The sequence below is a fragment of the Daphnia magna genome, linkage group LG4 (assembly GCF_020631705.1).
Source record: "Daphnia magna isolate NIES linkage group LG4, ASM2063170v1.1, whole genome shotgun sequence".
Taxonomy (NCBI): Eukaryota; Metazoa; Arthropoda; class Branchiopoda; order Diplostraca; family Daphniidae; genus Daphnia; species Daphnia magna.
Window position 1 is genome coordinate 557,695 of NC_059185.1, and position 19,188 is coordinate 576,882.

At 39.3% G+C, this 19,188-nt stretch overlaps 3 protein-coding genes and 3 long non-coding RNA genes across 14 annotated transcripts; 2 read left to right on the plus strand and 4 right to left on the minus strand.

Annotated features, from left to right (window-relative positions):
- Positions 1-1,144: 1,144 nt before the first annotated feature.
- Positions 1,145-2,772, minus strand: LOC116921619. The gene is made up of 6 exons (XR_006645568.1): positions 2,668-2,772; positions 2,225-2,595; positions 1,853-2,002; positions 1,742-1,772; positions 1,480-1,682; positions 1,145-1,406 (listed from the first exon to the last, which is right to left on the minus strand). It is a non-coding gene; the product is annotated as an uncharacterized LOC116921619 (long non-coding RNA).
- A 2,693-nt stretch (positions 2,773-5,465) lies between these two features.
- LOC116921579 lies at positions 5,466-9,818 on the minus strand. Of its 4 annotated transcripts, none has more exons than XM_045172539.1 (8): positions 9,621-9,818; positions 8,218-9,554; positions 7,856-8,149; positions 7,220-7,785; positions 6,820-7,158; positions 6,356-6,745; positions 6,067-6,283; positions 5,466-6,013 (listed from the first exon to the last, which is right to left on the minus strand). In XM_045172539.1, the coding sequence occupies exons 4-8, from the start codon at positions 7,315-7,317 to the stop codon at positions 5,669-5,671; spliced, it is 1,389 nt and encodes a 462-aa protein (XP_045028474.1). In that variant the 5' UTR covers positions 7,318-7,785; positions 7,856-8,149; positions 8,218-9,554; positions 9,621-9,818; the 3' UTR covers positions 5,466-5,668. The 4 variants fall into 4 exon arrangements, with proteins under 4 accessions (XP_045028474.1, XP_045028473.1, XP_045028472.1 ...); XM_045172538.1 differs by having other exon boundaries at positions 7,220-7,399; positions 7,455-7,785; positions 7,856-9,554; XM_045172537.1 differs by having other exon boundaries at positions 7,220-7,800; positions 7,856-9,554.
- A 147-nt stretch (positions 9,819-9,965) lies between these two features.
- Positions 9,966-10,963, minus strand: LOC123471321. Its single transcript, XR_006645789.1, has 4 exons — positions 10,824-10,963; positions 10,382-10,756; positions 10,194-10,314; positions 9,966-10,103 (listed from the first exon to the last, which is right to left on the minus strand). It is a non-coding gene; the product is annotated as an uncharacterized LOC123471321 (long non-coding RNA).
- On the plus strand, positions 10,312-12,131 carry LOC116921588 (adenosine receptor A2b-like). The gene is made up of 2 exons (XM_032927942.2): positions 10,312-11,056; positions 11,173-12,131. Exons 1-2 carry the CDS (start codon positions 10,363-10,365, stop codon positions 11,625-11,627), a joined length of 1,149 nt encoding a protein of 382 aa, XP_032783833.2. The 5' UTR covers positions 10,312-10,362; the 3' UTR covers positions 11,628-12,131.
- LOC123471320 lies at positions 11,529-18,736 on the minus strand. 5 transcript variants are annotated; one of them, XR_006645788.1, is made up of 17 exons: positions 18,617-18,736; positions 18,328-18,548; positions 17,934-18,261; positions 17,771-17,866; positions 17,492-17,712; positions 17,044-17,424; positions 16,742-16,967; positions 16,455-16,665; positions 14,805-14,982; positions 14,470-14,728; positions 14,221-14,400; positions 13,837-14,146; positions 13,474-13,752; positions 12,763-13,397; positions 12,526-12,695; positions 11,642-11,738; positions 11,529-11,567 (listed from the first exon to the last, which is right to left on the minus strand). It is a non-coding gene; the product is annotated as an uncharacterized LOC123471320 (long non-coding RNA). The 5 variants fall into 5 exon arrangements; XR_006645784.1 differs by lacking the exon at positions 18,617-18,736 and having other exon boundaries at positions 17,044-17,212; positions 17,304-17,424; positions 18,328-18,464; XR_006645786.1 differs by lacking the exon at positions 18,617-18,736 and having other exon boundaries at positions 12,763-12,907; positions 12,980-13,397; positions 18,328-18,464.
- On the plus strand, positions 17,421-18,776 carry LOC116920100. 2 transcript variants are annotated; one of them, XM_032926158.2, is made up of 3 exons: positions 17,421-17,855; positions 17,937-18,166; positions 18,291-18,776. In XM_032926158.2, exons 1-3 carry the CDS (start codon positions 17,473-17,475, stop codon positions 18,752-18,754), a joined length of 1,077 nt encoding a protein of 358 aa, XP_032782049.2. In that variant the 5' UTR covers positions 17,421-17,472; the 3' UTR covers positions 18,755-18,776. The 2 variants fall into 2 exon arrangements, with proteins under 2 accessions (XP_032782049.2, XP_045028475.1); XM_045172540.1 differs by having other exon boundaries at positions 17,421-18,166.
- Positions 18,777-19,188: the final 412 nt, after the last annotated feature.

The window sequence follows — 19,188 nt, forward strand, 5'->3', positions numbered from 1 at the left end:
ACAATACAGTTTATATGACTCATGGCTCAGTGGTAGAGCATCGGTATGGATACGCCGAAGGATAAGGGTTCAAATCTCTAGAAAGAGTCGAATGATTTACTATAAATTATCAACAGTTTCATATGTTGAAAAAACCCAATCTTATATACACTCAAGTATTGATCAAGCAATATGTATGTGATTTATCTTCAGAATATGACAATGGTTAAAATCCGTTGCAAAGTGTCCAAGTAACATACCTATTCACGCTAATAAGGCAAAATGAATAATTTATTATAATTTCTTATTGGGTATTACATCAAATATTGCCAAAATATCCGTCCCATTACTTCGCAATGGGGAAGTTTCTCGACTCGACTGGCAGACGTGGAAGGTGGAACCCTGGGAAGGTTGGAAGACCAGGACATCAGGGACCTCCGTGGAATCGAACCACGGACCTTGGAAGTTGCTAGGCGGATGCGATACCTTCCTGGCAACCCCCCCTATGTCCCCCCCATTGATATTTGATCCCGTATGTACAACTTTGCACAGTTACCTTAATGTGTTGAAGACTTCTATATTTATTTAATTAATTCTCATAGCTCAATGGTAAAACGCTGGACTGGAATACTCTATACCTTGGGTTCGAATCCCATTCAGATGTAGTGAAGTTCAGTGTTCATGAGAACTAACAAGAAATGTCATATAAATCCTAGTATGAAATCCATGGTGAAGGAAATTTGAATGTATTATAAGTTTTCTTAACTGTTTTTTATACGATCCTGTATATTTTTTTGTAATGTTCCAGCATATGCGATCAATAGCACCGTTTTAGAATAGGACTTAACAGATCTTTGGTTAAGGCACTCTAACTTAACTCTTAGAGATTTTGTAACTCATAAATCAGAACTATTTCTAAACACATTGAAATTCTGTAAACGTTTTATTTTCCCGATGGAACAATGAACTTGAATCTTTTGGGAATCGACCCCTAAACCTTCGGCGTTACGCTCCGATGCTCTACCGTTAAGCCATAAGTCGTATACTTTAATTTTCAACTTTTACCAGGAGCTTAAAGGTAACTTGTTCAAACTTATAATAATTTAAAGTAGCCCAAGGTAATTTGCTAAAAGACTTGTAAACTGTCACTGATAACGTTAGTAAATTGAATCAGCAAACATATTGTGTACTTTTTACCTCTGATGGGATATGTTCCACAAACATCCAGTGCCACAATCCGATACTCACACATTAAGCCATGATTCTTCCCTTTGAATTGTTGGAAAAAACAATCGAATTTTCGTGTCCGGCGGTGTAAAAATAGCCCAACCACAGTCTGAAGAATTTGGATATCTTGCAGTATAGTTGAGGCTTTTGATTGTCCCAGACAATCCAACAAAATTTTCTTCGCATTCAGTGGTAGATACCTTTTGGGCAGATCGTAAATATTAAAGAAAATTTGTACGTAAAATTTTTTTGGATTTTAAGTAACTGTATTACACTAGACATTCCAGGAAAAATTCCTTCCATTTGTCATCACTGTCGGTGGCTAGAATCGCACCGTTAACTTGCGTGTTATGGAGTGTATCCTCATTCTTCCTTGAGGATTATCTTCTTCGTCGTACATAACTTGCCCCTCCGAGCTCCAACCGTCACGTACCTAACATCGCGGTTGACGTTTGTTCCAGAAAAATGTAATTGCACTAAACAAAACCAATACCCACATTAATCCTGGCTATAATTTAAAAACGTTGATACATACCTGGAATAAATGGTATTCCCGTATTCGGCATCTAAAAGGTACAAGTACAAAAGCAGAAATAAAGTTGGGTGCTGTATCAGCCTCAGTTTAAATCCATAGACAGAGACTTACACTTGTGTAGTAGACGCTGTAACTTTGATTGTAGTAATAAGACGGGAATTCCACGTACAAGGTATTAGACAAAGAGCGAATAGACGGTGGTTTGGTGGATCCCCTGTGCGACAGTAGAAGGGGAATGGTTGAATATGGCCCGTCATAAACCTAAAGAAACAAAAATTTGAATGCATGAGATCGCCTCCTTCCGAGAGGAAGGTGGAAATCTTACGACATGTTCAGCAAAAAAGTAATTTAAATTTCAATATATTTAAGGGTGAGGAATTTGTGGAAAGACGTGGTTTGCTTGTACTGCAATGGCAACAATTATCTTCCTACTTGGGGCAAAGAATTATTAGCCTCTTGTTTTGGTTTAGGTATTTTACGTACGTTACTTCAAGTGAAATAACTAATCTTGTTCGTAGCGGCCTTCCAAACCGGGATTGATAGTTTGGAACCACTTCAACTGTGTACGCCCGGCTTCGAATCAGAGTATCCAGCAGTTGAAAATTGCACGTTTTTTGGTTTATCAGGACATGATGCCATTCTACTGATGGTGGAGGAAGAACGATGAAGAAGGAAGCGTTGGCCCTTCTTTTCTAGCATCTATTCGGTATCTCCCAATACATCTTAACAGAAGAGTACAGATTTTTTGTTTCTTGTTCGAAAATTCGGATACAAACTCCCGAACTGAATTTAAGGCATTCCGTAGAGATCAGCGTCCATTCAATTTGCAAGGCTTGCTGTAAGATTCTCTGGTGCTAGATTTGGCAAAATTGTTTTAAAATCATTTATACAGCACATGCTTAGCGTTAGAAAACAAATTCATTTACCAGAATAGTTGACGTCGACTAAGTGGGCAAGAGAACAATAGGCTCCTCCCTTTAAATAATGGACCCAATTTTTTTTCCTTTTAGTCCCCTCTTCACCCCTAGATTTTTTTTTTTTTTTTTTTTTTTTTTTTTTTTTTTTTTTTTTGACACACAAAACCAATAATCTCAGAGAGGTATACTGTCTCTACTAAACGAATCGTATCACTTTATTTACATTGTTAATAAAAACTACTCCCAGGGCTTTTTTATCCGAATTCACGTAACACTTTCAAGGCTCTCGTTACCATTCAGTACATTTTCGTCATGTGCCTATACGTGTAAGTTAGTGATCAGAAAGGCACCAAATAATAAGTAGATCAGCAATCCCATTTAACTAATTACTTAACACAATTATGTTACAAAGAAAAGAAGAAAGAAAATTATTAAAGCCTCAACAGCTATACGTTCTATTTGAGAAGTAAATTTGACACACACTATCGCTTGGCAACCGATGATGGACACTGATCTTCACATTCTCCATACGCTTTAACACTCAAACATTAAGCTAAGTTATACTATTTTTTACGCAGTAGAAGGTTAAATAATTATAATAAATAATTATAATATTGACACTCAGTAACCGACGACGACTGGCTGGTTTGCAAAATATTTCATTGACATAAACCTCCAGTTTCAAAACAAAGCACAAAACTTAATAGATACAAGTGGATGGGTAAAAAACAAGCTTAGATAGAATTTCTTTTGACGAAAAATCCACGTTTTGCTCTCGAATTTCTTACCTAATTATAAGAGTTCAAATAAGTGAAGAAAGTGAAAAAAAAAGCAGAACAAAAATGCCTCCCCTCGTGAAATGTAAATGAAAAGTGGGCACAAAATCGACGCTTCTCAATAACTAAAGAACTTGAACATGGCATAGGTATTTTTAAACAATAATATAAAATGGTCTTTTGCCACAAGGGCATTACAACCTATGTGGATCAAAAAATTATTCCGAGAAGCCTTGATTAAGATATGACAAGCATTAGATTTGCAAAACAACTCACTAATAACAGACTTGCAAATGCCCACACATCATTGGCAATGGCGTTATAGGAAATAATGCTGACAAAAAAAAGGCTTGACGTCATAAAAAGACTTGTGGAAAAATACGTACCACTATTACAACTCAGTTTTGGGAAAAACGTGGAGTTCACAACACACAAGAAACGATTGAAAAGCTATATCTTAATAACGTACGCAGATGGCATGCTAACGACACCTTCTCCGCAAATTGGCCAACTGGGAATGAACAAATTAAGCAAATCCTTAATGCCTTAGGGCCATTTTCACGGCATTGCCAAATTAAGTACTGTAAATAATAGATGATTTTACTTCCCCTTCCTCACCTTACTTCCCCTTTCACTACCCTTTCAACCACCGTTCATTGGTCGCCGTTCCAATGTCGGCCATCATGTTTTTGAGTAATAAGTCTGCGAAAAGAGTTAAGGTAACCTTTAAAAAAAAAATTTAAGTCAATGTGTTGAAGTGACTATACTCACAGGGTACCGTGAGTGGTGGTGCAGTACCACGGTATGATTGTTATGTTTGGTATGTATGATTAGTATGGAAAAAGCTTTCGCGGGTGGGTTCACTCTGCATTCATACGTAAAATTTATTGTTAAACATTAAAAGCAGATAAGTTTGTGAGTCCCGATAGACGGTCAATTCCCCTGGCGGGAGTAACAGTAAATCACGCCGGGTAGCCAAGAATACGAGTCCGTGAAAGTGCACCTGAGTGGCGAATGTTGGCAACTCGATCCAATCGTTATCGACGTTGCCACCCACCAAATCCACCTATAAGAAAGACCTCGGAGACGAAGATGCGAAACATTATTGGAATTTGATGACGTCAATTCCTCTATTAGGTAGAAGTGGGTGTCTCTCCCCGCTTCTACCCGAAGAGTCCCAAAGTGGACGAAGAAAGTGGACGAAATTGGTCACTGCAGAGAGACGGGAATTCAAGGTAATTTTAATTTAGCCATTCCAATTGGGTTGGGAATAGCCCAGTGTCTGGACAGTGAGATACGACCGTGTCTGTGTGACTGATGGTAGCCAGACGTCAGCCGATCTAGTCACGTTTTTTTTTGTTATTTTAAAAAAAAAAAAAAAAAAAGGAAGGGAGAAAAAAAAGAAAGGGGGGTTTTTTTTTTTTTATTTATTGGGGGAAAAAAAAGGGGGGGGGGGGTGGGTTTTTTTTTTTTTTTTTTTTAATTTTTATTTTTTTTAAAAAAAGAGAAAAAAAAAGAGGAAAAAAAAAAAAGGGGGGGGAAACAAAAAAAAGAGGGGAGGGAAAAAGGGGGGGTTTTTTTTTTTTTTTTTTTTTTTCTTTTTTTTTTTTTTTTTTTTTAGGAAAGTTTCTTTTTTTAAAGGGGGGGATCGCCTATTGGCTTTGGGAATGGCCACAAGCAAAGTCATGTAGTCGTCTGATGGGCGAATGTCCGCGAAGGAACAGCGGCGAAAGGGGCCTGCAGAGACGGGCAGGTCTCTTTCTGAAGCCGGCTTGAGTCAACACTAATCAATTCAGCCGCAATCACGCTGTAGGATTCGGCTGAGATTACTGTTCAAGTCACACTATAAAGTCCAGTATCAGCGGATGCTTTGGACGAAGGACACAAGAGCAATTTAGAATAAGGTCAATTAGATAATAAGTTTGCGACCCAAAGTTCGAGTAGGGGAAAAGGAAAAGGCTTACGTTTCGTAAAGCGTAAGCCTTTTTTCTTTTCCGCCCTTTTTTCCCCAAACATTATTGAAACTCTGCGTTGTTCTAAATGCGAACGACGATCGCATTTTCTTTATTTGCAGACGTTCCCAAACACCAACTACGGCGTACATTTTACATTTCCCAAGATACAGCATGGAAGGATAAGATAATGAAGTACACGCCAACAACACGTAACGGGTATTTGATTGGCTTTTAGACTTAAACGAATCACTTTAAAGAAACTTCATCAGAATGTTTGCTTTACAGGAATGGCCTTTCGCATTTCAATCGTTGCTTACGGTAACTACCTGCTTGACATGCAGCTCGATATGCTGGAACGGGCGGAATAATTACAGACGATAAAACGCTGACTAAATTACGATCGCAATAAACCTCAACATCTCCAGTGTCTTGCCTCAGGTGTAGTCTTTCGTCCGGATCACACGGCCCTTTCGTTCCAATTTCCCAGCATTTTTTAGCCATCAGCACTCCTGCATCCGGACTCCAGTAGACGTGCCGGCCATCAGTAGGACATCCACCGGAATTCTCTTCACACTGGGGGATGTTGTTCTTGAGCACAAACCACTGCCCGTTCGGACAAGGACCCTGACATCATCGATAAGATAATTATTTCTTTTGAATGAAATGACAATAAATACCTGCGTATTTTGCGGATAGCATTTCTTTTTCTGGACTGAAAAAACAACCCGAAGTTCGGATTTTTCTTTGGTGGGATCCAGAGGCGCACAGTCACAGAATCCTTGGTTCTTCGGTCCATCATTCATCTCCATATTTTCAGGGCAATGATCAGTCTGACCGAGAAGAAGACAATGGCCTTTGAAGAACGTTTCATCCGGTGCCTCGCACGGCCGATCACTTTGAATAATTCAATTAGTTTAACGAAGTTAAATCATGAAACATCTGGAGCTTCAACATTTTAAGAAATACTTGGCAAGGAATAAAAGTCGGGCCGTGTAAGTTCTCAAGTCTTCTTCTTCCAGTCTCGACTGAGGAATGCGTACGTCAAAGAACTCGTTTGATTTATTGGCAATACGAAGCCACGCCTCTTTGAAATCAGTTAAAAGTTTCGGCGGAAGTTCCTGATCGCTCTGTTCCAGTTCATCGCCCAACGATTTGAGATGTCTCACTAAATCTTCTTTAGTTTCGCTCTTCTTCGGTGGCTGAAGGACGGTCGTGTTTGAAATTAAACTGCTCTCTAACTGAGGGTCTTGGTTCTCCGACAATGTTTCGTTGACATCTGAACCGCCAACAGGTTTCGGTTTATCTTCATCTTCAGAAGACGGTAGAGTATGAGTTTCATGGCATAGTCCGCTATCCCTTGAAGTTTAATAATTAATTCAGAAATAATGTTGTTAGGACAGCAACTATTGAATTTCAATACAACATCGTACTTTGCGAGTAACAGCAGATCAGCCAGGTTATACGAGTCCGGCCCATCTGTTATCGGATCAGCGTCTTTGGAAGTATCTTCTATGCGCCACCATATCTCTACGATGTCCGTCAAAAGACTCTGTGCCAGTTCCATCGATTTCTTGTAATGAGCTCCGAGATTTTTGAGAATTCTTTTCTGTTCTTTATTCGATACGTAGAGTTCACCGCCCAGCCATCTTGGCTTTTCCAGTTTTTTATCGACGTCTTTCCCGATGTGGGGATCATCCAACTTCCCGGAATCGCTGCTTTTTACCGAAAGCTTTTCTTCAATGACGTCACCAGATGTCTGACGTTTTCCCCTGGCGTAAAAAAACACGACAATAATGCGCAACTTTAGATTAAAACTTGAAACCTTCTCACCTTTTGACACAATGTGGCAGACCGAATATTTCAGACAGCAATAAAACGAAGAGGAAAGTTTGAAGTAAAAATGGATTCAAAGATTTAAATCGTTTCATTTTTCAAATCCTGTGTAAGGGTTTGATGATTGTGACCCTTTATTTCCCCGACGACGAGCAGAGCAGAACACAACCGAATATCCTGAATGCGTTCAAACTATTTAGACTGGGCAACATTTTCTTAGTCCCTTTTATACTTTTTGCAAGTGCGAGTTCAAACGCTTGGGCTACAATCGAAAATATTTGTTAAATCGTATGCCCGTTATAGCCGCAAGGCCACCTTTGACTGTGGAGGCGAATTTTTTTTTACGTTTAAGAAAAACAACGTTTGATATTAACCCTTAAAGAGGCTGATGAACGCAGAATGCCCAAGGTATTAGCGTTTCCGATGCTACAAAAACGGGTGTTACCATTTTGAAAAGAATTTCTCGTTAGTTCGTTCCACTTGCAAATGGAAGAAGAGCTTTAACGACGAACAATTTCTTCATTTGACCCAGGCAATAAGGCATGCTAACGAGTGCAGATAGTCTTCACAAAATTAGACTATTAATTCGAAATGAGATGTTTAAGTTGCGTATAAAAAACAAAGTCTATTTACCTCAAGTGGGTGTAATAATTGCCCATTGTGTCAAACGGCCGAATTGTTTACTCGACCCACATTTTTGTCTTCACAGTTTCCTGTTGATTTTCTGATGCAAAAAGAATAGAGCCGCAGAAAAGAAGTTCGCTTAAGCAACTCACGGTTCACCTTCGACATTTTTTGATGACGTCGTCACGCAACTTGAATTAAATTTGGAATCATCCGCATTTACACGAGCACCAAACCCTCGAACTAACGGGTCGGTGAACGACCGGTACATTAGCCATCATTTACGATCGAGAATTATTTTCGCTATGAAAATAGACGCTATAAATTAGAAAACATTTAGGTAAAAATATTTAATCGTCTTATTGTGATACCATTTCGACATATGCTCAAATCCATTCATTCGGGTATGTCCAACATAAAGAAAGTTCATTGTGCGTTATTCAGAGCTAAGCCATTCAATGAAGGAAGAGAAACGACCAATCCTTTCTAAATCACTGATACAAGTCGTGATTTCCTATCAGATTTTCGTCTCCATTGCTAAGCAAATCTCTTCAATAAAAAAAATGTTTCTGGGAATTCTTCAGAGTATCACAGTATAAGACATGGTACTTGGAAAAAATTGATCGCAAAGACGGGCTCTACATCATATCAATATAGAAATAAGAAATGAAAAATGAAAAGGCAGCCTGCAAGAACATTTTTGAATAGGTTTTCCATACGAACTAGGAAATAAACAGCTGCAAAGAAAAATTGTAAGCAGCCTGTTGCTTTTTACTCGGCATGATCTGTGAATTAAATACGATTGAAGGGTAGCGAAGCATCGTTAAAATCACAGCTGGAAAATGCACCTGTCTGCTGGTAAACGGATCGACGGCATATTTAGGTGCTTTTGTCAAGTCAAAACATAATGCGGATGGCTTCTTGCGAGCAGTGCTACATTATCTTGATGGAATATAATAATGAGGGCATTGGTAATAGTAGCGCGTTGTGACTGGGAATTTCGGGAAGTAGTACCTTTAGTTCCTGCGCACTGTATCATTGTGCCCACCTTCTGGTATGTGCTATTTGATAATGATTGAACTATTGGAAACTCTCAAACTTTGAAATCGGAGGGAAAATGGATCTAAAAAAATAAGGCCTAATAAGTCTGTTGCCAGCTATTGAAAAAAATTGAAAATCTTCGAACGTCATTTGCTTTCCTTGTCTCTGAAGTTATCGATCCAGCGAGTTAGGATGACACAATTCCGCACCAACCCCACAGAAAATAATAAAAAAAACAGATGTGAAAACTGCTTTAACAAAATTTTGCCTTAAATCAATGTACACGTTTCCCAGAAAGATTCACGTTCCCAAAATACAGCTCGTTTACGTTTCAATGAAGCCTACCCTTGATCCGTTAGGAAATACCATACCGGGGAAAACCTTAATAATGTAAAACGACACATGACATAGTCTACTACGCACGGATAGAAAACTACAGAATTCACGTTAATGGAATAACCGTAACGTTATCCTGATTAGACAGGTAGATCTCAGAGGGTTTTTGTACTGGCCTTGTTTCCGACGTGATCTAGTTCCTTCTGGCTGGTCATTTGAGACGATGTGTAGTGCTGGAACGAAGATGGTTTGGTGGTTGGCGTTCGTCACTTGTTTTTTCTTACGTGTTCAAGCAGCCTTGGAAAAAAGCTGGAAAACAATTTTTATTGGTCTGCATAGAGAGAGAGTTATAGTTAAAAAACTAGAAACAATTGCATAACATCGATTATTTACTGACCTGTATAAATCCATTGGAAACACAGAGATAAACAAATTGAACTTGCTCGAGCACGCTTGAAATCCCAATTGCATCCTGAATTTCTAATTTTCCGTTCTACGAATCTAAAAATCCTGCAGCTCAAATCCAAGGACGTAGGTAAGAGTGTAGAGGATGGGCGACCATTTCTTTGAAAAGGTAGCATCTGAGTCACATACATACAACTGTCTATGACCTGTATACGCCCCTTCGTCGACACAGAAATTACCAAAAATAACGAACATCATTAGGGTAAAAAAAAAAAGGTGGTTTGCAGAGGGTTTCTGTCCTTGCCTTTAGCTTGCCATAATGCACATAGTCGTTGTACACGTCAGTTCGTAATAGCATTTGAGATGCAAAGTTCTGTTTCATTTTGCGAGAGCTATCAATAAGTAGATCAGGCTGACTGCTGCGTTTAATCATCTCACCACGGAGCCGTTATTGACAATTCGTGTGTTCTCGAGGCTAAATTACAGTGACAAAACAATTATTTAATTAATACAATCTGGCTTTCATCATGTCGTATAGCTACAAAAAATGTTAAATGGTTTATACGTGTGCTGTACAATCTCTTATTACTGTAATGGAAAAGTTCGACAGTCGCTATATTCGAATAATTGCCGCGCATGCGGGAAGAATTCATCGCCAGTGAGGTAACAAGTGGTTATATAGAAGCCTGGCACAAAAAAATGGTGCTTTACTAGGAATTAGTCGCTACTCTAGAATGGACAAACCTACGTTACCTGCAACAAATGTATCGCTCAATTTGCTCGAATACCAGATCATGGAACAAAACTTCTCAATCACGCAGGAATTCTATCGCACTTTGATCATCGCTGTGGGGATTTTATTGAATTGCACCGTCGTCTTAGTAGTGAGCAGTTCCAGACAGTTACGTTATCCGCGTCACATCTTCTGGGTTGCCATTTCGTTCTTCGAGTGTCTCTTCTTGCTTGAATACGCACTGGAATTGACTGTCGTCCTCTATCGTGATCAACAGTTGTGTCAAATTCTAGTTTTACTTTATCCGATGGATTACTCAATCCTCCTGCAGTGTCTGCTGTTGGCAGCTATAGATCGTTACGTGTCTATAATTCGTTACGAATGGTACAAGAAAACTGTCACAATTCAAATGGTGATGACGATTATTTCTGTGATGGCTATTTTGACATTTGGCATTTTTACCAGTCCGTTCTGGATGGGCTATCGATCCATTTACGCCTGCACCCTCAATTTAAGTAATTTGAATTTGGTACTTTCATGGGACGTGGTTTTGGGTTTGATTTGTGTCATTCTCCACGTTTTAATCTTCGTGGAATCAAGAGCCGTCATTCGACAATATTTGCCGAGTTATCGCAAGCCTTCTGTCACAGTCAGATTTATTAATTCTTCTGTTCGGCCTTCAAATTTCAATCCCGGTAATTGCATTTTGGCCATTCCAATTCCTTGGCTATCTTCATCTCTTCTCCATAGTTTTTGAACTTGTTCAACCTTTAATTTCCCATCTAAAATGATAATTCGAAAATTCTTACAGTGACGGGCATGGATGCATTATCAACAGAACGAGTTACCTTTATAAATCCGGAGATTCCTAGCACAACGCAAAATGCAACACAACCGCTCAACGACAACGCTCAATTGTCATCGATTGCTGACCACCAGGTCAATTTGAACCGCCAACAGGCGGCCTCAAAAGTGAATCGATTGGAAGTCCAGGCAGCTTTCAGCTTGTCCGTCAACATCCTGCCATTTTGGCTGTGCACATTTCCCTTGTCTTGCTTTGCTATGGCCACGTATTGGTGCACTCGACTCGGTGGTAACTGTGATACCTTTCTGTTTATTTGGACTTACATGTGGGATATATTCATGCTGCATAGTATCTATAATCCGCTCATGTACATGATCAGCTGTCACGATTTCCGGCGGGCACTTTGTCATATATTCCGGAAATTAGCAAACAAGTTTATCATGCAGATTCAAAAGAATTAGGAAAATGTTTTTACCGCCACGTAATGTTTTCCCCTTGGATTGAAGACGCAATGTCCTTTTGCTGTTCACGAACGTCACAAAGGACATTTATAAATTGAGTATGGGCGATCACTGGAAAGTATTAATGGTAACATATTAGCGCCGTGTATCGAGTCTTCAATTATACTGAAGAGATGTCTTCTGCATTTATTCCTATTTTTAAAACGCTATTGATGTTAGTAAATAATTGATATACTCGCATTGTGCTGTTGCCTTCCATTTCCTATCCATACTCGAGCTGTGTTTAAAAAGCCTGAAGCAATCAACACAAAACCCCCGTTAGTTTATATCGTAATTCGTAGAATGTCATTGCTGTTGATTTCCGATTGTGATCGATTTTTTTATACATACGTTTAATGGGCAAGTAAAACTTTCAAAAATTTTCTTTTGTGAGAATGAACGACATGTCACCATGGCAACCAAAGCTGCACAATTGGGAAAGAACAATACATATCTTACAAGCTTCTGCTTTTTTAAACATAATAACTAGCAATCTAAAAGCAAGAGCTGACAATATCAACTCCCTAGGATCCGTAACCGGAGCGACAATAACTATATCCGGTTTAACATGGCATCAACCGGATATATGATGCTGATCAAGGCTCTTTTCGATTGACCGTCGTAGGAAGAAGGTCTAACTACGCTTTACTAGACATAGTTGAAAAATAAAACTGCGATGCGAGAAAAGAAGAGAAAACTATTTCAATAAGCCATCTGCAAGTGTACAGCGTATAGCGAAGCGGTCGTGTAACATTCACCCAACAGAGTTTTGAGAAACTTGTTTCCTAACTTGTTGCAGCCATAATTTAAAGCTACGCTGCAAGTCCTTTAGTAACACGTGTAAAAATGGGTGACTTACATTCCATGCTGTAGCGGTGTGTAGTTTCATGCCGTGAAGTATTAGTTTCCCAACGAAAACATTTGTTACAATAGATTACGCACCAAACGTTTTGTTTCTTGTAATCCGTTACATCAATCGATGGATTCTTCGTTCTGCCGGTATCTATTTCGGAAGCTATGTAGTCTTGCCTAGTGTGAAAAATATAATTATTTTCGGTTAATATCGTTATGGCAGAAGACGAGTGAGATATCGTACCTCAAAAGCCAGCGCTTCAGCGACCATCCGAGGAAGATTGCTTGATGCAAATTTTTTCTAACAGGTTTCACCAATCCTGATATTATTTGTTGCTACTTGTTGTTCAATGATTCAGAAGGATCAGCAAAGACGATCATGCGAGCTCCTGCACAGTAAGCTGTTTAAGGTCTTAATAAATTTTAGACGTATGCCGCAACATCACTCCCGGAGAAAATACCAAGAACTGAAATTATATCATGTGAAGGCTACACGTTCACCCTGCAAACTTGCTAGACTGTCGCAGTGATCGCGAAGGTTGTCATTGAATTTTCCACGTAGGTTGTACACCTACACACTCTCTAGTAATCACGTAATATCACATTATCACACAATCTAATTTCGCTGAGTGGTTGACTAGGCTAACGTAAGAAATATTAAAAATGCCATGATAAGATCTATAAGGTTCAGCGCAGGTCTTTTCCCAGCCGGTTCAGTGCATATATCTTGGCAGCCAATCTTTTTTCCATTTCCTCTTTGCTTCCAAATACAGTTGACAAGCCCTGTTGTTGAGCGATGCTGTCGATCTTTACTTGTCTAGGTCAGGGCAGGAAAACGTTATCATGGTTCAGTTGTCTGTTTTCCGCAGGGCTAGTAGTCTATTGTGATTGAAAAAGAAAACCAAAATGTTAAGTCTATCAACAAAAAAAGAAATCGATTTCATCGATTTCTTACCGTTTTCCATGAGAATGGAAGAAACTAGTATATCGATCAGCTCCATCGTCTCCTGGCATAGAAAAAAGAAAAACTGCTAGAAACCAGCACTCACTCACACATAGAACCAAAAAAGGACATTTTATAAAGGACATCAAGATGAGTTTGAACCCCATTGCAGTTCATTCTTTCTGATGCTGAATGATAGATTCAGTGCAATCTGGATTGAACGCCCAGTTGAAAACAAACAGGACGGTAAGGTATTATATTAACAGGGAAAAATAAAGCCAAAAACAGAACCTGAAAATAAGAACAAAAAATCTTTTAAAAGGTTATTCTAAAAAAAATTTTACGAAATCTGAACAGAACAAAAATGCTGAGTACTTTTGATTGACATTACCCAGCTGTTTTCAAACTTTTATTCTTCCCTCCATGACAGATATGCTTCAACTTTTACTCGAAAAGAAGATCGTACAGCTCTTCAGTCAAAAATGGGTTACCCCGTGAAATCCTTTTCAGCTGCTGGATAGAAACAGAAAGAAATTTTTATGTTCCAATATGACCTGGGCACTTCCGTTAAAATCCGCTGAAAGTGTATATGGCAGACAATGGACAACGCGTGTGTAAACATCGGGGCGGCTAGGGCGTCCACACCCGAAACCCCAGCCGATGACTTCCATTAATGTCAGCTTGCCTACCACACGAAAGTAAAAATAAAAACCCAAGTATTTACTTATACGCTTAAGGTCTGAAATACAAAAACCCTACCGTCAACTAGACAGACTAATCCGCCACCAGAATAGCCTAGACAAGCGTCTACACCACCTTCGAGGAGACCAGCACAAAACATCCCAACTTTGATCTGATCGGGACCATACACGTAAGGTGTTTTACACGTTCCATCCAGCGAAATCGGAACGGTAGCCGATTGTAGTTTGATTGCAAATGCTGGTATGCCACATGAGAACTTTATCAGTCAATCGTATTTAAACTGACACATTAAAAAAATTTTTTAACCTGCTCCGGGTTGACCAGGTGAACTTCTGGTCCACCGCGCTTGGGAAATGGACCAGATAGTGCGATTTGTTCCTGGAACGTAGGCGGTATCCGGAGTTGGAAGGCACAGAGGCTGCGCGTGAGAATCGAACCGTAGGTCTCGGTTGCCTTTTGTTTTGACACGGAAGAGAGCGATATCGTTATTCAAATGTCCTCCTTGTCCCAATTCTTTGGGAAGATGCATTTGCTCGACAGTGAACTGATCCTCTATGTCACTTTCCTATTAAGAAATACAATAGTTTAAATTGTAATTTTTCAGAAGATGGTTTTCTTAAGGTTGGGATTCGAATGAATACCTCGGTAGTGTAGTCACCAACTCGCAAAACGTAGAGACCTTGGGAAAATCTTCCATGCAATGGGCGGCTGTGAGGACAAAATGCTCGGAGATGATGGTAGCGCCACACCAGTGATTATCGCGTTGTGGTCATATCTCTTCGGGAAGACAGTTGTGAACTCTCCAGCCGGCGAAACGACCTGCAACATTTTAACGAATAAAGTTAGTTTCCATAACTGAGACAGGCAGATATTTTAAAAGCATACAGTCGGCAAAAGAACGTTTGTTGCCCCTGCACATGACGTTGTCCATCAAAATGGGATAACCCGGTCCAAAAGTGGAGTACAAGAGGGCCTGGCTAGCTACCTAAGGGGAATCCCAGCTGACTACAAATCACATTGGTGTCATTTGGGCTGAAATTGGTCATCACAGATAGCCCCCCCCAAAATCGTTTCCTTCGATTGCTCACAAACTAAATAAAACACAGAGTTATACAGCGGACAGTTAAGCAATTCAATAAAGAGGAATCATTAACGACCAATCCTTTCCGATATAAGTCGTTCGTGATTTCCAATCAGATGTTAGTTTCGTCTCCATCGCTAAGCAGATCTCTTCAGTTTAAAACAAAATCTTCTTGTAATTGGAGTACATGTGCATACAAGACGTGGTATACTTCGAAAGAATGGAATACTCCACAGATCACAAAGGCTCAACTTTATGTCAATAAATACTACAAATAATGAATAATGAAAAGGCCGCCTGCATAAATGTTTTTGAAATGGTTTCTATTCGAACTAGGAAATAACAGCCGCAAGGAGAAATTGTAAGCAGCTTGATGCTTTTTACTCGGCAGGATTTGTGAATTAAATACGATTGAAGGGTAGCGAAGCATCGTGATATCGCAACTGGGAAATGCACTTGTCTACTGGTAAATGGATCAACGGCCATATTTAAGAGCTTTTATAAATCAAACATAGAGGCGGGCGGCTTCTTGTCAGCAGTGCTAAATTATCTTCACGGAATATAATAATAAGAGAGCATTGGTAATAGTAGCGTGTTGTGACTGGGAATTTCGGGAAATAGTACCTTTAATTCATACGCACGATATTGCCGGTCTTCTTGTAAAAGCTATTTGACAATGATTGAGCTAATTGAAATAATCAGGTTGCTCAATGGATCTAAAAAAAAGCGTACGTCTGTTAACAGCTATTTAGTTATCTGAGGCGGTAAAATTGAAAATCATTGAACGTCTATTGCTTTCCGTATCTATGAAACTATCAATCCAGCGTGGGTTGGGGATGAAACCATTCCGCACCACCCACACAGAAAAAAAAAAGACAGATGTGTGAAAATCTGTTTCAAAGAAAAATTGATAGGCAGGGAAAAACGGCCGCAACGTTTTTTTTTTTTTTCTTCCTTAAATCAATGGACGCGTTTCCCAGAAAGGAACGAGGTACCACAAAATACAGTTCGTTTACGTTTCAATAAAGCCTGTCCCATTATCCATTATGACACGCAATATACCATACCAGCAGAATCCCTTAAATAAAGTTTTACCCCGCATGAAATAGTCTACTACATACGGATAAGAAAGAAGTAATTAATACTAAAGTGATCCTTGTAACGCTATTCTCGTTAGACAGTTTTAGATCTATACAGTTTAAATACTGACCTTGTTTACGACGTGGATTAGTCCTTCCTGGGCTTTTCAAACTTTGCTTGAACCGGGCAGCTGAGACGATGTGAAGTGCTGGAACGTAAGTTGTTTGAAAGATAGATTTCTCTCGTCTCTTGCCTTTTCTTGCAACGTGTTCAAGCAGACTCCAGAAAGCTCAGCTGTCCAATCGAACATGTTCTTACTCCGAAACACAATTGTAGTGGGTCTGCATAGGGAGAAGAGAACATTTTAGGTCATTTAACACACTGTAAACAATTACGTAATCTTGAGATTTTACTGACCTGAATAAATCCATTAGAACCGCAGATTAAACCAAGTTGTACTTGCTCAGGCACACCTGAAATCCAAACTGCTGACTGAGTTTCCGTCCAAAACTCTAAATATCCTGCAGCTAAAATGCAAGGACACAGAGAAATGTGTGGAGGATGAGCGATCATTTCTTTAAAAGCGTAGCATGTGTGGCAAATGCACACAATTGTCTATGACCTATAGATGCACCTTCTTCGTCTTAGAAAATAACAAAAATAACGAACATCATTTAGGTCAAATAAGGGTGTTTTGTGTAGAGGGTTTATGTCCTTACCTTTGGCTTGCCATAATACACATACTCGTTGTACATCATTTCGTAAGAGTATTGGAGTTGTTAAGTTTTGTTTCATTTTGCGAGACCTATCAACAAGCAGATCGGGCTGACTGCTGCGTTTAATCATCTCAACACGGAGCCGTTATTGACAATTCGTGTGTTCTCGAGGCTAAATTACAGTGACAAACACAATTATTTAATTAATAATATCTGGCTTTAATCATGTCGTGTAGCTACAAAAAATGTTAAATGGTTCATACGTGGGCTGTACAATCTCTTATTACTGTAATGGAAAAGTTCGACAGTCGCTATATTCGAATAATTGCCGCGCATGCGGGATGAATTCGCCGCCAGTGAGGTAACAAGTGGTTATATAGAAGCCTGGCACAAAAAGATGGTGCTTTACTAGGAATTAGTCGCTACTCTAGAATGGACAAACCTACGTTACCTGCAACAAATGTATCGCTCAATTTGCTCGAATACCAGATCATGGAACAAAACATTTCCATCATTCAGGAATTCTACCGGACTTTGGTCATAGCTGTTGGGACGTTTCTGAATTGCATCGTCATCTTAGTAGTGAGCAGTTCCAGACAGTTACGATATCCACGTCACATCTTCTGGGTTGCCATTTCGTTCTTCGAGTGTCTCTTCTTGCTTGAATGCGCACTGGAATTGACTGTAGCTCTTAATCAGGACCAACAATTGTGTCAAGTTTTAGTTTTACTTTATCCGATGGATTACTCAATCCTCCTGCAGTGTCTGCTGTTGGCAGCTATAGATCGTTACGTGTCTATAATTCGTTACGAATGGTACAAGAAAACTGTCACAATTCCAATGGTGGTGACGATTATTTCTGTGATGGCTATTTTAACATTTGGCATTTTTACCAGTCCGTTCTGGATGGGCTATCGATCCATTTACGCCTGCACCATCAATTTGAGTCATTTGAATACGGTGCTTTCCTGGGACTTGTTTGTGGGTTTGATTTGTGTCATTCTCCACGTTTTAATCTTCGTGGAATCAAGGGCCGTCATTCAACAATATCTGCCAAGTTATCGCCAGCCTTCTGTCACAGTCAGATTTGTTAATTCTTCTGTTCGGCCTTCAAACTTCAATTCCGGTAATTACACTTGACTTTGCTGGAAATTCCTGTGTAATCCACATTTCTTCTCCATAATGGTTTTCAAAAAACATGTCCAGTCTAAAATTCACCATCTAAAATAATAATTCGAAAATTCTTACAGTGACGGGCATGGATGCATTATCAACACAACCAGTTACCTTTATAAATCCGGAGATTCCTAGCACAACACAAAATGCAACACAACACCTCAACGAAAACGCTCAATCGTCATCGACTACTGACCACCAGGTCAATTTTCGACAAATTTATTGGAAACAGGCGGCCTCAAAAGTGAATCGATTGGAAGTCCAGGCAGCTTTCAGCTTGTCCGTCAACATCCTACCATTTTGGCTATGCACATTTCCCTTGTCTTGCGTTTCTATTACCACCATTTGGTGCACCATACTCGGTGGGAACTGTGGTACTTTTCTTCTTATGTGGACTTACATGTGGGATATATTCATGCTCCATAGTATCTACAATCCACTTGTGTACATGATTACTTGTCACGAATTCCATCGGGCGCTTTATCACATCATCCGAAAATTGGCTAAAAAATTTAATATGCAGATAGGAAAGAATTAAACAGAAGTCGTTCTACTGCTAACAATATGTTTCCCCCTTGCTTGCGGACGTATTTTCTTTTTTCTGTTCACGAACGTCAGCGTGGTCGTGGTTTACTGTTTTAATTTACTTAACAAAAAAATTTAATTTAAGTACCTTAATTTTAATTTACAGTTTCAGTGATTAGAAATAAGTAATGGTAATGAAATAGCGCTTGATAATAAGCTGAAATCTGCAGTTTTTAATCCTTATATATAATGTTTGTTAAAAAATTGATAAAAAGTACACTACACATAACTGAGTTTCGGCAATCTTATTAAAAGTACAAGTATACAGCGTCGCCTTTTAGTTTGAATGACAATCGATCTCTGACGGTTAACGACCCAACATTACTAAATTTTTAGCCGTGTGTTAACGAAGGGTATGGATAAGTGAAACCATAAGAAACATGGCCA